Source organism: Orbicella faveolata, unplaced genomic scaffold, assembly GCF_042242905.1.
Source record: "Orbicella faveolata isolate gen_17 unplaced genomic scaffold, um_ofav_v1 contig_17, whole genome shotgun sequence".
Classification (NCBI taxonomy): Eukaryota; Metazoa; Cnidaria; class Anthozoa; order Scleractinia; family Merulinidae; genus Orbicella; species Orbicella faveolata.
Window position 1 is genome coordinate 206,650 of NW_028301544.1, and position 16,499 is coordinate 223,148.

Below are 16,499 nucleotides of genomic sequence, written 5' to 3' on the forward strand. Positions count from 1 at the left end.
TCCGCTCAGAGCATGGGCTAACATTACCAAACGAAACGAAAGGACATCAAAAGACCCAAGTTTCCTGAGATTAAACACAAACCAATTGTAAGTACTTATAACTATGTTTAACGGCGTTGGCAAATTTTAATAAATTGTTTGTAGAACTCCGCGGATTTAACCAATGCGAGAGCGATGAAGAACGTGTTAGACGGAACAAATCCAATGGATATAACTTTTAATTACAGCTGATTTGAGATTTGTAGTTAAAACAAAACGAGGGAACTTCAAATACTCTCATAAGTTCTGAGATGTAACACGACCTATTTGTAAGTACATACAAGTCATTTATTTGTCTCTGATAGCAGAAGAGAAGATGTCAACTCTTATATCATTTTCCAAATTGATTTACCTGTGAACAGAGAATTAGTTCATCAATTGTAACCCGAACAGTAGTAGGCAAACCACTAATTAGCTTTCTCTGCTCCAGTGCAAGTGAATTCGCAATGTTTGATTTGATTTCCATGATCCGTAGCACATTAAAGAAAGCTTCCATGATTATCATTTGCTGAACAAAGACTCCATTATACTTGTCTCCATACCTTTGTTATGTCTAAAGGAATTTGTTTCAATGTTGACATCTTTCCTTTGGTGGTAGTTATCGTATGTCATCTAAACGGCATCTTCAATTTCTGTCTTGCTCTTTGAGAGAAATATGTGATTTGATCACTGCCGCATGTATACAAATGCAAAGCACTGTGAAACAATTCATCGTTGTTTACAAATTATACTGCTTAGAGCAACGCTGGAGATTAACAACATTCTTTCACGTTATACAAACAGATTTATTCCAACTCGAGCCAAATATTTCTACTTGCTGAGTTGTAAAGAAGCATTACACAATTCACAAATTCTCGTTTTTAAGGGGCGCTAAATTTAGTGCAAAGAAATTTTGGATGTCTAGTTGACCCTTGTGTTTTCCCTGTCTGCTCTGCTTTCAAAGTCGTTCATTATTCGGAATATCAGAATTTCAGCAGCGTTTCACCAACACATTACCTCTCTTCTGACGTGAAGAATTTGGAATGTCGAATTTAAGACCGAGTTTACCAGAGGACCAGGCAGGGGTGATACATGCCATCTCTCCTTTCTGGATGAAACTTTCCCAGATTAAAGGTACTACCCAACAACTCTAAAAGACAAAGTGGGCCGGCTTTGTGATTTTTCCCTTAGGAGTTAGACCACCCCCCCCCCCCTGGTTTTTTGCCCAAAATCCCCAAAATGTCACTAAAATAAGCATCAAATTTAAACACCGCTCCTGCTTACAGAATACATTGCATTTTATCGGTATTTCACACAAATAAAGATTGGACCTATCTTAGTTCACACCAGGAATTTCAAGTCATTTGAAGTGACAGGTGCCAATCAAGGAATGTCATTTCCTACCCATGTCACGCAACATTTAGCTATAAGGCAAATTAGCTGAAATTCTGACTCAAATATTGCTTAAGTCCAACTTTCTAAATCAAAACTAATTTCATCACAGTTTAGAGTCACCCTTAGCCTGATGAAATCAAGAATAACATTTTTGGCATCTGCTATTTTTTGGTAACAAAGCTGTTCAAACAACATGACAAGAGGCTAGTTTTAACAAAGAGACAAGGGCGAAATCTAAAAATATTAGATATTATAGAATCAGTTTATCAAAGTTATTTCTATGTTAATGTCATTAACAAAGTCTTTGAATATTATTTTGGGCAGTGGAAGCTCAATGAATGCAAAACTCTTTGCAATATCCCTTAACCCTCGGACGTACAAGGCGGGGGGTGGGGTGGATGCCATCCCCCTAAGAAGGTATTTTCAAAATTTTGAAAAGACGATTTACTCTAAGGGGCTGAAACTTTCATTAGCTGTTCATTCATCCTTCGCGGATATTTTGATATGTCAATTGTGTGTCCATCATTTTTTATGTTTCCATAGCAACCACTAGTTTCATGTAGGTTTGGCCAAAAATCAACTCTTTTGACATAATTCTGTATTTTTTCCAGTTTTCTTTATCCAATTGCAGAAATTCACGAATTTGTACATTTCATAAGCATTCTGGCTTGATTTTGTATCAATTTCCATTATTTCTTGACTTTTTAAGAAAAAAGTAAAATCCAAGATGGCGGATCCACGATGGCGGGTGAAATGACGTCATTTGACATTACGACATCACAGCCATTGAATATGGTATCATTTTGTAGAACAAGCTAAGGGTTATCCAATCAATGTAAGTTTAGTACGCTGTGCATTAACAGAACAAAAACCAGAAGGGGTTCCTTCCATTTCCCCCTTATACGACGGTGGAGGTACGAGTTAGCTTGTACGTCTAAGGGTTAAATAACAATGCAAAACACCTAAATTCTATTCGTAAAATCTAAATATGGGAATGAACAGCCAGGATGTTTGAATTCTAAAACATTGACTAGTTCGATGAGAGTTTTTCTCGGCATATCTTGCCTTTTAGATTACTCTTGAAACCCTGCTCAATCATCACAGGTCAAATACTTGATGTTGCAATTGATTATTGTCAACTCTTACTTTACACTCAGCATACAAACTCATCAATCCTGAGAAGTATTCTTCGCTGAAATTATTGTTTGCCCTCATTCCGAGTTCAAAAACCCCTTGAAATTTTCATTTTTCTGCATCAGGCATGCAAGTAAATCTTGGTAAACACGTACAGTTTGTATATAATACTTCAACTGTGACATTGAGCTTTTGCTAGCTTTTATAAAAATGCGTTTTTCTTCTGAAAGTTCCTATACTGAATTAACCGCAGATAAAGGTTATACCTCGAAGATGTTAGCACAACACATTGTGAATGATTGCATGTCTGCGAGTAAGAGGATGTCTGAAAAAAAGTGCAATTCTGAGGGAAAATTGAGCCTCGAGAAGATCTAGTAGCTGAAATTATCTGAAACCTAGCGTCCAAGCGAGCACACATGACAACATAAACGGCACCAGTGTCTTAGGTTTAACAAGGTTTGGCCCAGTTGAACTTTTTAAATTTTTCTAGGCACTCAACAAGCTTGAGTGGCTCTTGGCTATGGTTTTCTTTTCTGCTCAGTAACCTCCTGAGTATATCCATAGCTCCATGGCGCTGTGAAATAAGTGATTTGTTTTTTCTGGTCACAAGACTATGTTACATATTCTATATGGTGGATGGTAAAGTAGCTGGCAAGTAGTACTGTCTTCGTACTGCAAGCCTGGTCAAGATCTCTTCTGCTTCATCTTGAGACGGATTCAGATACGCCTGGTGTATGGCTAGTCGGCCACTTCTGTACATTACAGACAACATGCTGAAGTACTGGGCTATTTGGTCTGCAGCAAGCTACTCTTCTTTGCTGGACATTTTCCTGCCACTACTGTCTTGCACAGTCTCATCTTACTGCACTCATTCACTACACTTTCGTCCTGTCCCCTCACCTTCCATGAATGTTCTTTTCGGGTTCCTCTTCGTGATGTTTTCAGACCCATCCCTTTGAGATTTCTCTCGTGGATCATGATCACTAAAGGACGTTTGGGATTTCAACCCATTTTATCTTGATGCTGTCTATGTCGTTTCCCTCTCTAACTTCATTACGTGTTTGCCCGCATCCAAGTGTCTCTGCAGAATGTGAAAGACTGCTATGCTTTTATGAATCCCTCTTCCGGGTAGGAGGAATGCACTCTTGTAGCTTTAACAACTTGGGACTCTTCTTCAATAGATTGCAAGGTCTTAGGCCATAGTTAATAGAGGGGAATGGTTATGAAGCCCGGCAAACATCGAAAGAGCAAACAAAGATGCCAAGATATGTGTTGGAAGGTCCACGACCATGCAAAATCTTTTTTTGCACTCATACGCTATGCATAAATTACGTAACCAAAACGTTTCTATTGGTCAGTTACTCGGTCAGTAGTATACAACAATTATGTTTTGCGCACGGTCAAGGCCAAAAAAGAGAACAAAAACATACAACAAAGAACTTTGTTGAGTTTCATAATAATCCCCTTCTATTAACTATGCCTAGACTGAAGCTGTTGGAGCTGACACTTGTCAAACCCCTGGCTGTAAAAGTAGCAGTCTCTCTTGCAGTACATTTGAGGGCTGCTCTATGCATAAGTCTGTAGGCCCTTGAGGTCTTTCAAATCCATTCCTCATGTGCAAGTGTGAAACGCTTACCAGGGCCCATATCATAAGCCTTCTACACTTTCAAACCTCCGGACTTGAAGCTAAAAAATTTTAGAGACAGATTCCGAACATTGTGTGCTTCAAGGTCTGGCCTGACTCTTGAGTCTTAACAATATTATTGATGGCTGACACCCCTTAACCCGCCATAGGACATCACTAGCACTTTTAATGTCGTGGCCTTCATTTATGTCACAACGCACATGGCTCTGCACTGTGGCAATTTCTCTGTCACAGAGGTCCTTTCCAGCCTGTGGATCACTGAAATCATATCTGACGATCTTAATGCCTGTGCACTCTCTAAGGCTGGCAAGTGAGTGGATGAAATGAGAACAAAGGTAAAACCGGTATTGTCGAGCTTTTCTTTCAAAAAAGTTACAATTGAGCAAAGCATCGAAGCCATTCTTATCATTGGAGTGTGCACATCTATAAATAGAGATTAAAATTCCTTACGCAGTGGGAATAAATAATAAATAATAACAACAATAAATATAAACAAATATAATAAATAATAACAATAACAACAACAAACTATTAATTATCACTTAGTGATATTATTTGCTGCTGATCAAGGTCTTTGGTTCTTGTTCCCATGCTTTCAAAATTATATGCACAATGTTTATCTTTATACTAATTAAGATTTACTTGCTTGCCTGATGCGGCAAAGTAAAAAAAAATAGATGTTTTTTTAACTCGATTCGCATGAAATGGATATTCATTGGGTGAGCTCAAGAGTTGATATATATGAGGGCAAACAATAATGTCAGCAAAGAATACCTCTCAGGATTGATGAGTTTGTATGCCAAGTGTAAAGTAAGAGTTGACAATAATCAATTGCAACATCAAGCATGTGACCCGCCCATGATGCTCGAGCAGGGTTTCAAGGGTAATCTAAAAAGTGAGATTTGCCCGGAAAAACTCTCATCTAACTAGTCAATTTTTGAGAATGTAAACATCACGGCCCTTTATTCCCATATTTAAATTCTACAAATTAGAATTTAGGTGTTTTGCACTGTTATTTTAACCCTCGGATGTACAAGCTAACTCGTACCCCCACTGTGGTATAAGGGGGAAATGGATGGAACCCTCTTGGGTTTGCGCTCTGTTTAGGCACAGCGAAATAAATTTACATTGATTAGATAGCCCTAAGCTTGTTCCACAAAATGATACCATAATTTTGTTGGTTGTGACATCATATGATGCCAAATGACGTCATTTGACCCGCCATCGTGGATCCGCCATCTTGGATTTTACTTTTTTCTTAAAAAGTCAAGAAATAATGGAAATTGATACAAAATCAAACCAGAATACTTATGAAATGTACAAATTCGTGAATTTCTGCAATTCGATGAAGAAAACTGGAAAAAGTACAGAATTATGTCAAAAGAGTTGATATTTGGCCAAACCTACATGAAACTAGTGGTTGCTATGGAAACATAAAAAATGATGGACACACAATTGACATATCAAAATATCCGCGAAGGATGAATGAACAGCTAATGAAAGTTTCAGCCCCTTAGAGTAAATCGTCTTTTCAAAATTTTGAAAATACCTTCTTAGGGGGATGGCATCCACCCCACCCCCCGCCTTGTACGTCCGAGGGTTAAGGGATATTGCAAAGAGTTTTGCATTCATTGAGCTTCCACTGCCCAAAATAATATTCAAAGACTTTGTTAATGACATTAACATAGAAATAACTTTGATAAACTGATTCTATAATATCTAATATTTTTAGATTTCGCCCTTGTCTCTTTGTTAAAACTAGCCTCTTGTCATGTTGTTTGAACGGCTTTGTTACCAAAAAATAGCAGATGCCAAAAATGTTATTCTTGATTACATCAGGCCAAGGGTGACTCTAAACTGTGATGAAATTAGTTTTGATTTAGAAAGTTGGACTTAAGCAATATTTGAGTCAGAATTTCAGCTAATTTGCCTTATAGCTAAATGTTGCGTGACATGGGTAGGAAATGACATTCCTTGATTGGCACCTGTCACTTCAAATAACTTGAAATTCCTGGTGTGAACTAAGATAGGTCCAATCTTTATTTGTGTGAAATACCGATAAAATGCAATGTATTCTGTAAGCAGGAGCGGTGTTTAAATTTGATGCTTATTTTAGTGACATTTTGGGGATTTTGGGCAAAAAACCAGGGGGGGGGGGGGTGGTGTAACTCCTAGGAGAAAAATCACAAAGCCGGCCCACTTTGTCTTTTAGAGTTGTTGGGTAGTACCTTTAATGTGGCAAAGTTTCATCCAAAAAGGAGAGATGGCATGTATCACTCCTTCCTGGTCTTCTGGTAAACTTCGTCTTCAGTAATATTTTGTGTAGAGCTTCACCATGAGAAGCATTTCAAAACACAGTGTTGTCTGTGGGCAACATTTGTACGAGGTCGATGTACTTAGAGAATGAGCAGAAACTGAATCTTTGAATTCGCACGTTTCGGCAATTTCGGTTGTCTTTCAAAACAGAGTAAGTTAACTGTTCATGACCGGTCAGAAATTAGCTTCGCTGTTATCGTTTTATAAAACCAACGGTTACATAGCTAACGAAAGAAGCGAATTTGATTGCAGTTATCATTATGCTGGTTTGCACGCCAGTGACGTGGTCATATTTCAAAACAAGAAAATTGTCAATCCTTCTTAAACTTTTAGTTTCATAAAATTTAAGATCTTCTACAAGTCATGAGGATATCCAATCTTTGTTTTGGTCCCATATATTACTAAACTGTAAAATTCTGGGTTTTATTTTATCTGCAACAAGATATTTTATAAGAATAGTAACACAACTACTGTTTGGGTGTATTACTCTACGGGTAAAATTCGGTCCGATTTTACCTGATTAGAGGAGTTTCTGTCGCGCTATTCAGATTCCATGCTTTTATTTACGGGGGCTGGCATCCGACAAGTTCAGAGATCACAGTGCGCCGATTAAGAGTGCATTTTGTGCGAATAAGCAAACAGGTACAACTTTGGGTATAAATCACAAGAATTAATTGTATGAGTATGATTAATATCTCTTGTACATATATCAACATGGGGCAGATCAGGCCAGATCAAATTGTGTAACATTACATTTTATTTATAGCACGATACCTTATCATCGTGTCACGCTATTTACGTTAAATAAAGAAACAAATTGAATCACTCGAAGGCGAATCACCTGGAATTTATTCTCGCTGACTGGCTTTAGATTCGTTTGGTAACAATATTATTTCAACCCATGAAATAAGTGTAGGTAATCATACGGTTTCAAGTTCAATTTGGAATTAATTTGCACGAGTTAGTTTTTCAAAAAACTGAAATTGTACGAACGGCGGCGGCGAGTGCAATTTCAGCGTTTTGAAAAACTCACAAGTGGAAATTAATTCCAAATTGGACGAGAAAAGCCGTATGATTACTTATTAATAATATAAACATGAAAATATTCGAGTGGAAGAAGTGAAGGAAGATCTTTCTTGAAGCCATTTTTTTCTTCATTCGAGAAAACTTTTTTCAAAGTTTCCGCTCAAAATTTCGTCCTCATTTTACGTGATGTCATTGGCTTAAAAAATTTCATATTGTTTTTCTTTCAATGTGTAATTTGCACTGGTGTTACACTTTTCGCACTGGTGTTTCACTTGAACTGCACTGTTCTCAGCCAATCAGAATCGAGTAATTTTTTCATGTATATTGTCAGGTAACTAACAACTGATTTAAGAATAAAGTTCGCTTCATTTTAATACAGAGCCGTGTAAACTTCCTGAAATAGACATTGACTGACAATCTGTTTTTGGAAGCCTTTTGATAAAGGGTCGTAGATACTTGAATTCAACCCTGACATGAGAAAAAGTGGGGGATCATAATGAGCCGATAAAAAACTAACATCTAATGCGCTCTTTCCGAGAATAAGAAAACAGGTATAAATCACAAAAATTAATATTCAGCAAAGGTCAGATCGGGCCAGATCGAGCCTAATCGAAAGTCAAAATGCACGCCTGTTTTCTCTAATTAGCATTGCACTCGGGTCACACTTTTTTCGTGCAGCAGTGGATTTCTTCGCACTCTAAAATAAGTGACACGAGGCTGTTAGAAGGGCCTGTGATTACTTTCAGTTTTCGTTGAAGTGTCAAGTTTAACAAATTTTTTCTTGATATGTACATATGAAGTGTTCCCTAATAGAACTGTAGTTTGTGTGCAAAATTTGCACAAGGTAGATTTACTTTTAGGAAAAGCAGATTCCCATGCTTCGTTAATTTCAGTTGTCTAATTAACAAAAGATAATTGGATAACGGTTCCTAGCACAGCAGTGCAAATCTTAGGAATACGGGAGTACATGTTCTTAGTGAAATGAGAAATGTAGAACTGTGCTGCACGTGTCATAACTTCATCAAACTATGACGTAGATGTCGATTCCTTGTTAAACAAACTCAGTTGGAAAGACTTGAAATCTGACAACGTCAAATTCAGAACGCCTTAATGGTTTTCAAGTCTTTGAACGGTCTTGTTCCGGAATATCTCACCTCTAAATTATGAAGCGAAATGAATCAAGCTATTCTCTGAGGGACTCGGTAAACAAACTTGTTGTCCCCTTTCCAAGAACTAAGTACATGAAAAATAGTTTTAGTTACAGCGGCGCTACCCTTTGGAACAGCTTACCGTGTAACATTAGAGAGTCTGGTTCATTAAACAAATTTAAACGCCTTCTCTACCATAATTTTTAAACACGGAATTCATGGAAATCAGGATTTTTCTTAAGTGGCATATTAATGTAAGATAATATAATGTTAGGATTAGGATTTTTAGTCATTATTACGTAATTTTTTCTACCTGATGTTTTTACCGTGTATAAATAATGATTAAAGAATAAGAGATTAAAGATTAAATCGCATGAAAGTGCAAGCAGTTGCTAATTTTTTTCCCTATTCGTGTTACGTGCAAAATTCTTTGAGGGTTTGACTGTAGTCGCGTCAGACTTTGTTAATGAACCATCAGAAATTGTTTTTTTGATTTCATATTTAATAGGTGTATAGCAGATAGCTGAGAGCTGACACAAGTCAACCAAATACGTCACAATAGTACACGTACATAAAAATGATAAGACAAAGTGGTGACGATTGCGGCCAAGAACTTGCTTACAAGAGTCAAATTAGTTCTCAAGAAGACATTAAATACCACAACCAAAACCTTAGCATTGACAAGAAATTGGGTGACAGGGCACGAGAGGGACGTGCCTATGACAATCTTGGCATTACTTACAACAGTCTGGGTGATTTTAAACAAGCCATAAAGTACCTCAACGAGCTTCTTAGCATTGCCAAAGAACTGGGGGACAGGGCAGGAGAGGGACGTGCTTACGGCTATCTTGGCAATGCTTACCAGAGTCTGGGTGATTTTAAACAAGCCGTAAAGTACCACAACCAACATCTTAGTATTGCCAAAGAACTGGGGGACAGGGCAGGAGAGGGAGGGTCTTATGGCAATCTTGGCGTTGCTTCCCAGAGTCTGGGTGACTTTAAACAAGCCGTAAAGTACCACAGCCAACATCTTAGCATTGCCAAAGAACTGGGGGACAGGGCAGGCGAGGGACATGCTTATGGCAATCTTGGCGCTGCTTACCAAAGTCTGGGTGATTTTAAACAAGCCGTAAAGTACCACAACCAACATCTTAACTTTGCCAAAGAACTTGGGGACAGGGCAGGAGAGGGAGGTGCTTATGGTAATCTTGGCAATGCTTCCCAGAGTCTGGGTGATTTTAAACAAGCCGTAAAGTACCACAACCAAGATCTTAGCATTGCCAAAGAACTGGGGGACATGGCAGGAGAGGGGCGTGCTTATGGCAATCTTGGCATTGCTTTCAAGAGTTTGGGTGATTTAAAACAAGCCGTAAAGTACCACAACCAAAGTCTTAGCATTGCAAAAGAACTGGGGGACAGGGCAAAAGAGGGAGGTGCTTATGGCAATCTTGGCGTTGCTTTCAAGAGTTTGGGTGATTTTAAACAAGCCGTAAAGTACCACAACCAAGATCTTAGCATTGCCAAAGAACTGGGAGACAGGGCAGGAGAGGGACGTGCTTATTGCAATCTTGGCAATGTTTACCTCTTTCTGGGGGATTTTAAACAAGCCGTAAAGTACCACAACCAACATCTTAGCATTGCCAAAGAATTGGGCGACAGGGCAGGAGAGGGACGTGCCTATGCCAATATTGGCGTTGCTTACCAGAGTCTGGGTGATTTTAAACAAGCCGTAAAGTACCACAGCCAACATCTTAGCATTGCCAGAGAACTGGGAGACAGGGCAGGAGAGGGAGGTGCTTATGGCAATCTTGGAAATGCTTATCAGAGTCTGGGTGATTTTAAACAAGCCGTAAAGTACCACAACCAACATCTTAACATTGCCAAAGAACTGGGGGACAGGGCAGGAGAGGGAGGGTCTTATGGCAATCTTGGCGTTGCTTCCCAGAGTCTGGGTGATTTTAAACAAGCCGTAAAGTACCACAACCAAGATCTTAGCATTGCCAAAGAACTGGGGGACAGGACAGGAGAGGGACATGCTTATGGAAATCTTGGTGATGCTTACCAGAGTCTGGGTGATTTTAAACAAGCCGTAAAGTACCACAACCAATATCTTAGCATTGCCAAAGAACTGGGAATCAGGGCTGAAGAAGCTGGTTCATGCTTTGGCTTAGGAGGCGATTTTGAGTTGTCAGGAAATTTGCAGATAGCTGTTGATTATTACCGATCCAGTGTAAAATTGATCAATGACACGAGGGCCCTCCTTCAGTCCGAAGATGATTGGAAAATATCTTTTCGTAATTGGTGCCCTGATGCTTACACTGCTCTTTGGAGAACTTTGTTAAGGCTTCAAAAGACTGGCGAGGCTTTGTGTGCTGTAGAGCAAGGGCGAGCACAAGCCTTAGAGGATCTCATAAAGGAACAATATGGCTCTGAATTGCTAACGTTTGGCTCACCTGAAGATAACGTAACGATCGCAAGCATGTCAAGTGCTATATTCAAGCAAACACTGGTCTTAGCACTAGAAAGTACCAAAATCCATTTCTGGGTACTTGACAAAGAAACGGAGGCTCGGTATAGGAGGAAAGAAATAGAAGGTGAAGATGCTGTTACCTTCTTGGAGTGTGTAAGGAAAGATGTTTTTAAAGAATACAACATTGATGGAAGAGTTGCCTGTGAAAATCGTTCTCTGGATGACCAAACAAACACAATTTCTTGCAGCAGAGAATTCACCGAGGAAAGAGAGAAAACATTAGCCTGCAATAAGAATTCTTTGCGCTTGTTTCATGATTGTATCATTGCCCCCATTGCAGACTTACTTGAAGGCGACGAATTGATCATTGTCCCCGACGGTCCGTTATGTTTGGCTCCGTATGCTGCATTTTTAGATGATAAATTCAAGTATCTAAGTGAATCTATCAAGATACGAATTCTTCCCTCGTTGACGACTCTAAACCTGATCGGGAACTTTGCTCAAGACTACCACAGGAGCAGTGGAGTATTGCTCGTGGGAGATCCATGCGCTGAAGAAATTACAAACGAGCAAGGTGAATCCATTTTATCGCCCTTGCCATATGCCAGAGAAGAAGTAAACACGATAGGAAAAATGCTGGGTGTCGTACCTCTCACTGGAAATAAAGCAACTAAACAGGAGGTGCTGAAACGAATCGGTTTAGTTGCCTTGGTACACATTGCAGCGCATGGCAATATGGAAACTGGCGAAATTGCTCTGGCTCCGAATCCTGCACGGATATCCAAGATCCCTGAAGAGAAAGATTATGTGTTGAAAATGGCGGATGTGCGAGCGGCGAAGCTGCGTGCAAGGCTAGTTGTGCTAAGTTGCTGTCACAGTGCACAAGGTAAGGTTACGCCTGAGGGTGTGGTCGGTATTGCAAGGTGTTTCCTGGGTGCTGGTGCTCGCTCGGTTCTGGTGTCACTCTGGGCAATTGATGACGAGGCAACAATGGAGTTTATGAAAAGTTTCTACAGGCATTTGAGTCTTGGATGTAGCGCCAGTGTAGCTATTCAACGGGCTATGAAGTGTCTAAGAGAGTCGGAGAAGTTTGCTGCGGTGAAACACTGGGCTCCGTTTGTTCTTATTGGTGATGACGTAACCATAGAATTTGAAGAAAGCTAGTGAAAACATCGTGAGTAAACCTTTTTCTAATCTTTAAGGGCGTAACATTTATTTTTAGTTTATAAAAAAGTGCTAATGTGAAAGTTGTTAATCATTAGTTTGAGCAGCGTCCTTTATGGGAGTGTAAATTGCGCAGCTCACGAATGCTTCTGCCATTACCCGAATGCCTGCATTTCTTAGATCACTAGAGATTTTGCCTTTTTTCGCGCCGAAAGAGACATTTTATAATAAAAATAGTATGGATCTGACATGGCAATTAATAGCACGGCCTTAACTGGTACGTGTTTCTGTTGTACGAATTCAGACGATCTTTATACCTGCTTTTAGTGCTACGTGCATAGGCGACATCTTTCGACCATCTTTCGACATGCTATGTAAACGACTAAAAGATCGTTTAAATGTATAACTGGCAATTTTTCCGGTTATTAGCGGAACAAATGACAAATATCCTCAACCTCACCTCAAATGAATGAAGAAGGTTGTGGACTTTCACGTTTCTCCATTTACGGGATAATTGAAACGTTTTTAGAGTAGTCGGTCGGCTCTCAATGGTGACTTCAAATAGAATTGGGCCACTACCGCTCAGTAAATATTCAAAAGATGTAAACATTCCAAACAGTCAATTTATCTCTCACAGAATGTTTTCTTGATACTCCTAGCCTTAGTTTGATGTCAAATAAATCCGTCGGTTATAGCTAAGAGTCGAGTTCGACCGCAAAGAAACCAGTTGTGGTTACATTTTTTACGTAGGCCAGGTTACATAGCATGTTGGGAAATGGCATGTTGAAAAATAGTCGCTATGCAAGTAACACTGAAAGCGGGGGTGAAAAGAAACCAAAACCTGTCTCGACGACGTCACGCGCGATCTGCCATCTGCGCGCGCAACCTGAACATGAAACATAAAGTCTATTTCTCTACAGGTGTACTTAAAGCAATATTGTATGTAAAACAATCCGTGTTGCTATCGAATTATAGAAACACTCGTGGAAGTTTGAGAGAACTGGAAAGAGCTGTGGAGACATTAGCCTGTCGGCCTTTTTTCCCACAACATTTCTCGTTCTCCGACTTCTTTAACTCGATAGAAACACGGTACTGTTTGACAGAATTCATGGTCATCAGTATTTTGTCAATAAAAGGTAGTTTTCTCATTTGCGTTTCTCTTTCAGATGCTGAATGATCAAGAAAAGAGAAAGCTCCTTGGTAATTAGTTACCTTATAACATGAAATTTTCACGCCACCTTAATTTCGCGAATTTCGCGATTTCAAAAAGTTCGCGAAATTAAAGTGACGGGAACAATAAGTGTCCCGAGCATAACATGACGCGAAAGTTAAGTGACTCAAATTATGTTACTGTTGACATATAGTCCAGCAGTTGCGCGTTTGTTAATTTTGACGTTTTCGTACCTTTGATATCGATTAAGTCGGTTTACTAAATTGGAGGACATGTTTAAGTAACATTGTTAAGGAAATCAATGGGGGGTTACTCGAAAGCGCGAAGTTAAAGTGATTCAAAATACAAAATTTTCGCAAAATCGCGGAATTTAGGTGTCGCGAAATATGCGCACCTCAAAATCGCTAATTAAACGTGTCGCGAAAATTTCATGTAATAAGGTAAGGTTTTTTCTGTATCCTTTTTTCCAATGTGTGTATGATATGATGCTACAAACCAACCGAAAAGCTAATCTTTTGCTACATCGTTATATGTTTCCAAACAGAGAACAGTTCCTTTCAGAGCAAAGCTCGAGGGAAAAAGTCATGTAAGCTGAAGTTGATCCGTTCTTTTCCAGGGAAAGAGCTGTTAAATCCAGAGGTCTTCTCTGCCTGAGAGTGGACAATGAGACTTATTCAAGTACTTTTATTGTATTTCTGTTTTCGTTGCAAATCATTGCCAAAGCAAGTTCCAGATTTGGACAAGTTTTAAGTAAATCAATTTTACTTGTTGTGTAGGTGTAAAATACAAAGAAAATAGCAAATAGTAATAAGTCGCTTTGAAATTGAAAGGTAACCCAAAATGGGATAATTTTAATATTCGCGGGACGTGATGAGAAAGCTTAAGTTAGATTTACTTGCCATTTCCATTTTCTAGAATGAAATTATAATTTAGAGTCAAGTGAATAGTGTTTTGTTATACCTTCCAACTAAATTACGTTTTCCGATTGGAGGAGAACGTTTCACGTCCCATGGGTCAAAACTCACTAACTCCCTAGGGCGAACAAAACTCATTAACTCCCTAGGGAAACAACAACTTGAACTTTCGACTCGCACGTGATCAGGTCGTGCACTTTGAAACGGCCGCAAATGTGTGTGCCAGTCGGCCTGATGTCAAATCAGGCAACGTTTCTCACTAGAGAAGGCATTCATTATTCAAGAAAAGGGATTTTTAATTCGGCAAAAACATATTAGATTAACAAAGGGGAAAATTTGAACATTTTGTGTCTTCAAACTTTTAATTTGGGGCCAAAAATAGGTCGCCCGCGTTCGGCCATTCGTCAGGTAGGAAGATAATTGTGTCATTTCCAACAACATATGCTGTTCCTCGTCAAATCAAATCTTGAATTCTCGAGTTAAGCTTAGAAGAAGGCAAAACAACTTAAGTATTGTCTTTATTTTTGTAGGCTGCGAAGAAAAAGACTGTTATCGTGTCGTTTCGGTAGGACAGCTCGGTTTGACTGCCGCTCATACTGCAATCACAGCCACCGTAGGCGTCAAGCAGATCATTTTTTCGCAGTTTTTTTCTATTTTTCATCCGGGAGGTGTAACAAAACACTTAATGACTGGCCCCTCAGGAAACAGTAAATTTTGTTTCCCTTCGACCCTCAACATCGAGGGTCTCGGGGAAACAAAACTCACTGTTTCCGCTGGGCTGGTCATTAAGAGCTTATTGTCAGTCGATTGTGTTATAAGTCAGGTCCTTTGAAAGTGATTGGTCATTACAGCCGTGCAATGCAATGGCAAATCTACTAGGGCTAAGTTATGTAGTAATGTCGCTTTTAGTTAAAGATTTAGTTTACTTCTTTTTTTAATTTCTAGCGTCTTAAGTCTAAACACAGGTCTTTATGTTTAAGAAAACATCGAGATATGTTTTTTGAGAATTTCGTTACTATTATTGCTATTAATATTGCAAATATTGTTAGAGAATTAGAATTTAATTCAGAATTATAATTTGATTTATGTCCTGTAGAAACGTCTCGTACGGAAGTGATTATTTCTTGTCAATTTATCTTTGCTGATATTGTGTGTGATTATTGTAATAAATCTGCATATGGAGGTTTTTAGATGACAATGGAGCTTGTATTGTATTGCACTGGTTATTAATTATGTGTCGTATTAAAACCGTTTGTATAGTCCCAGATATCACTAACGTTTTATATTTATATGTCGTATTGTTCTCGCGTTTTGATTCGTTCTTACGCATGATCTATTGGAGGACAGACGTATAGATGAAGTGCTTAAATGTTTTGGTTTCTTTATTTTATAAAACAAATCGATTCCACGTTGCCATGCGTCTGTTCAATAATAGATCACAGATGACGTCAAAGTGTGGTAAGAACATCAGTGACACACTCACCTTATGGTTCGTGTGCCGCTTTTTTGTTGTAGCCTTTACCACATTTCGATGTCATCTGTGATGTATTTTACTGAACAGACGCACAGTAATTTAGAATCTATCTGTTAAATTGATTAAAATGCCGAAGAAGTGAACGACTACTGTAATTCAATGACTGGGGCACTATCCAAGGTGTGCATTCATTGTAATACTATTTTCATGAGACCTTTGATTTAAAATGATCAGTAACCTTTAAAAGTCAACCAGTGAAAACTTATATCATTGCAAATTCAATCTATCCATCTATAAATCTATCAAGCAATCAAGCAATCATTCACTATAATCTATATATCACAATGATCTATATAGTTTGAATTAGAGATGAAAATGTATTTTTATTTGTACCTTTTAAATGTTTGAAATCCAAGCTGGCAGACCCAAGATGGAGGACACTTTGAAATCTGTGACGCCATGTTGAATTTCTGTGACGTCGTGATCGACATGTATTATATTAAAGTAAACATTTTTTTAAACGCTCTACACCCCACAAAAGTTTTATTGCTATTGAGTGAATACTCTTTTGTGGTACATAGGGCAACACCCTCCCCGTTCCAGTTCCCCGCCCCCCCCTCCCAT

At 38.8% G+C, this 16,499-nt stretch overlaps 1 protein-coding gene across 1 annotated transcript; it reads left to right on the top strand.

The window, feature by feature from the left end:
* Positions 1–15,668, top strand: LOC149113003 (uncharacterized). The gene is made up of 4 exons (XM_089288541.1): positions 1–87; positions 9,191–12,326; positions 13,483–13,516; positions 14,104–15,668. Exon 2 carries the CDS (start codon positions 9,260–9,262, stop codon positions 12,314–12,316), a length of 3,057 nt encoding a protein of 1,018 aa, XP_089144667.1. The 5' UTR covers positions 1–87; positions 9,191–9,259; the 3' UTR covers positions 12,317–12,326; positions 13,483–13,516; positions 14,104–15,668.
* The last annotated feature ends 831 nt before the right edge of the window (positions 15,669–16,499 follow it).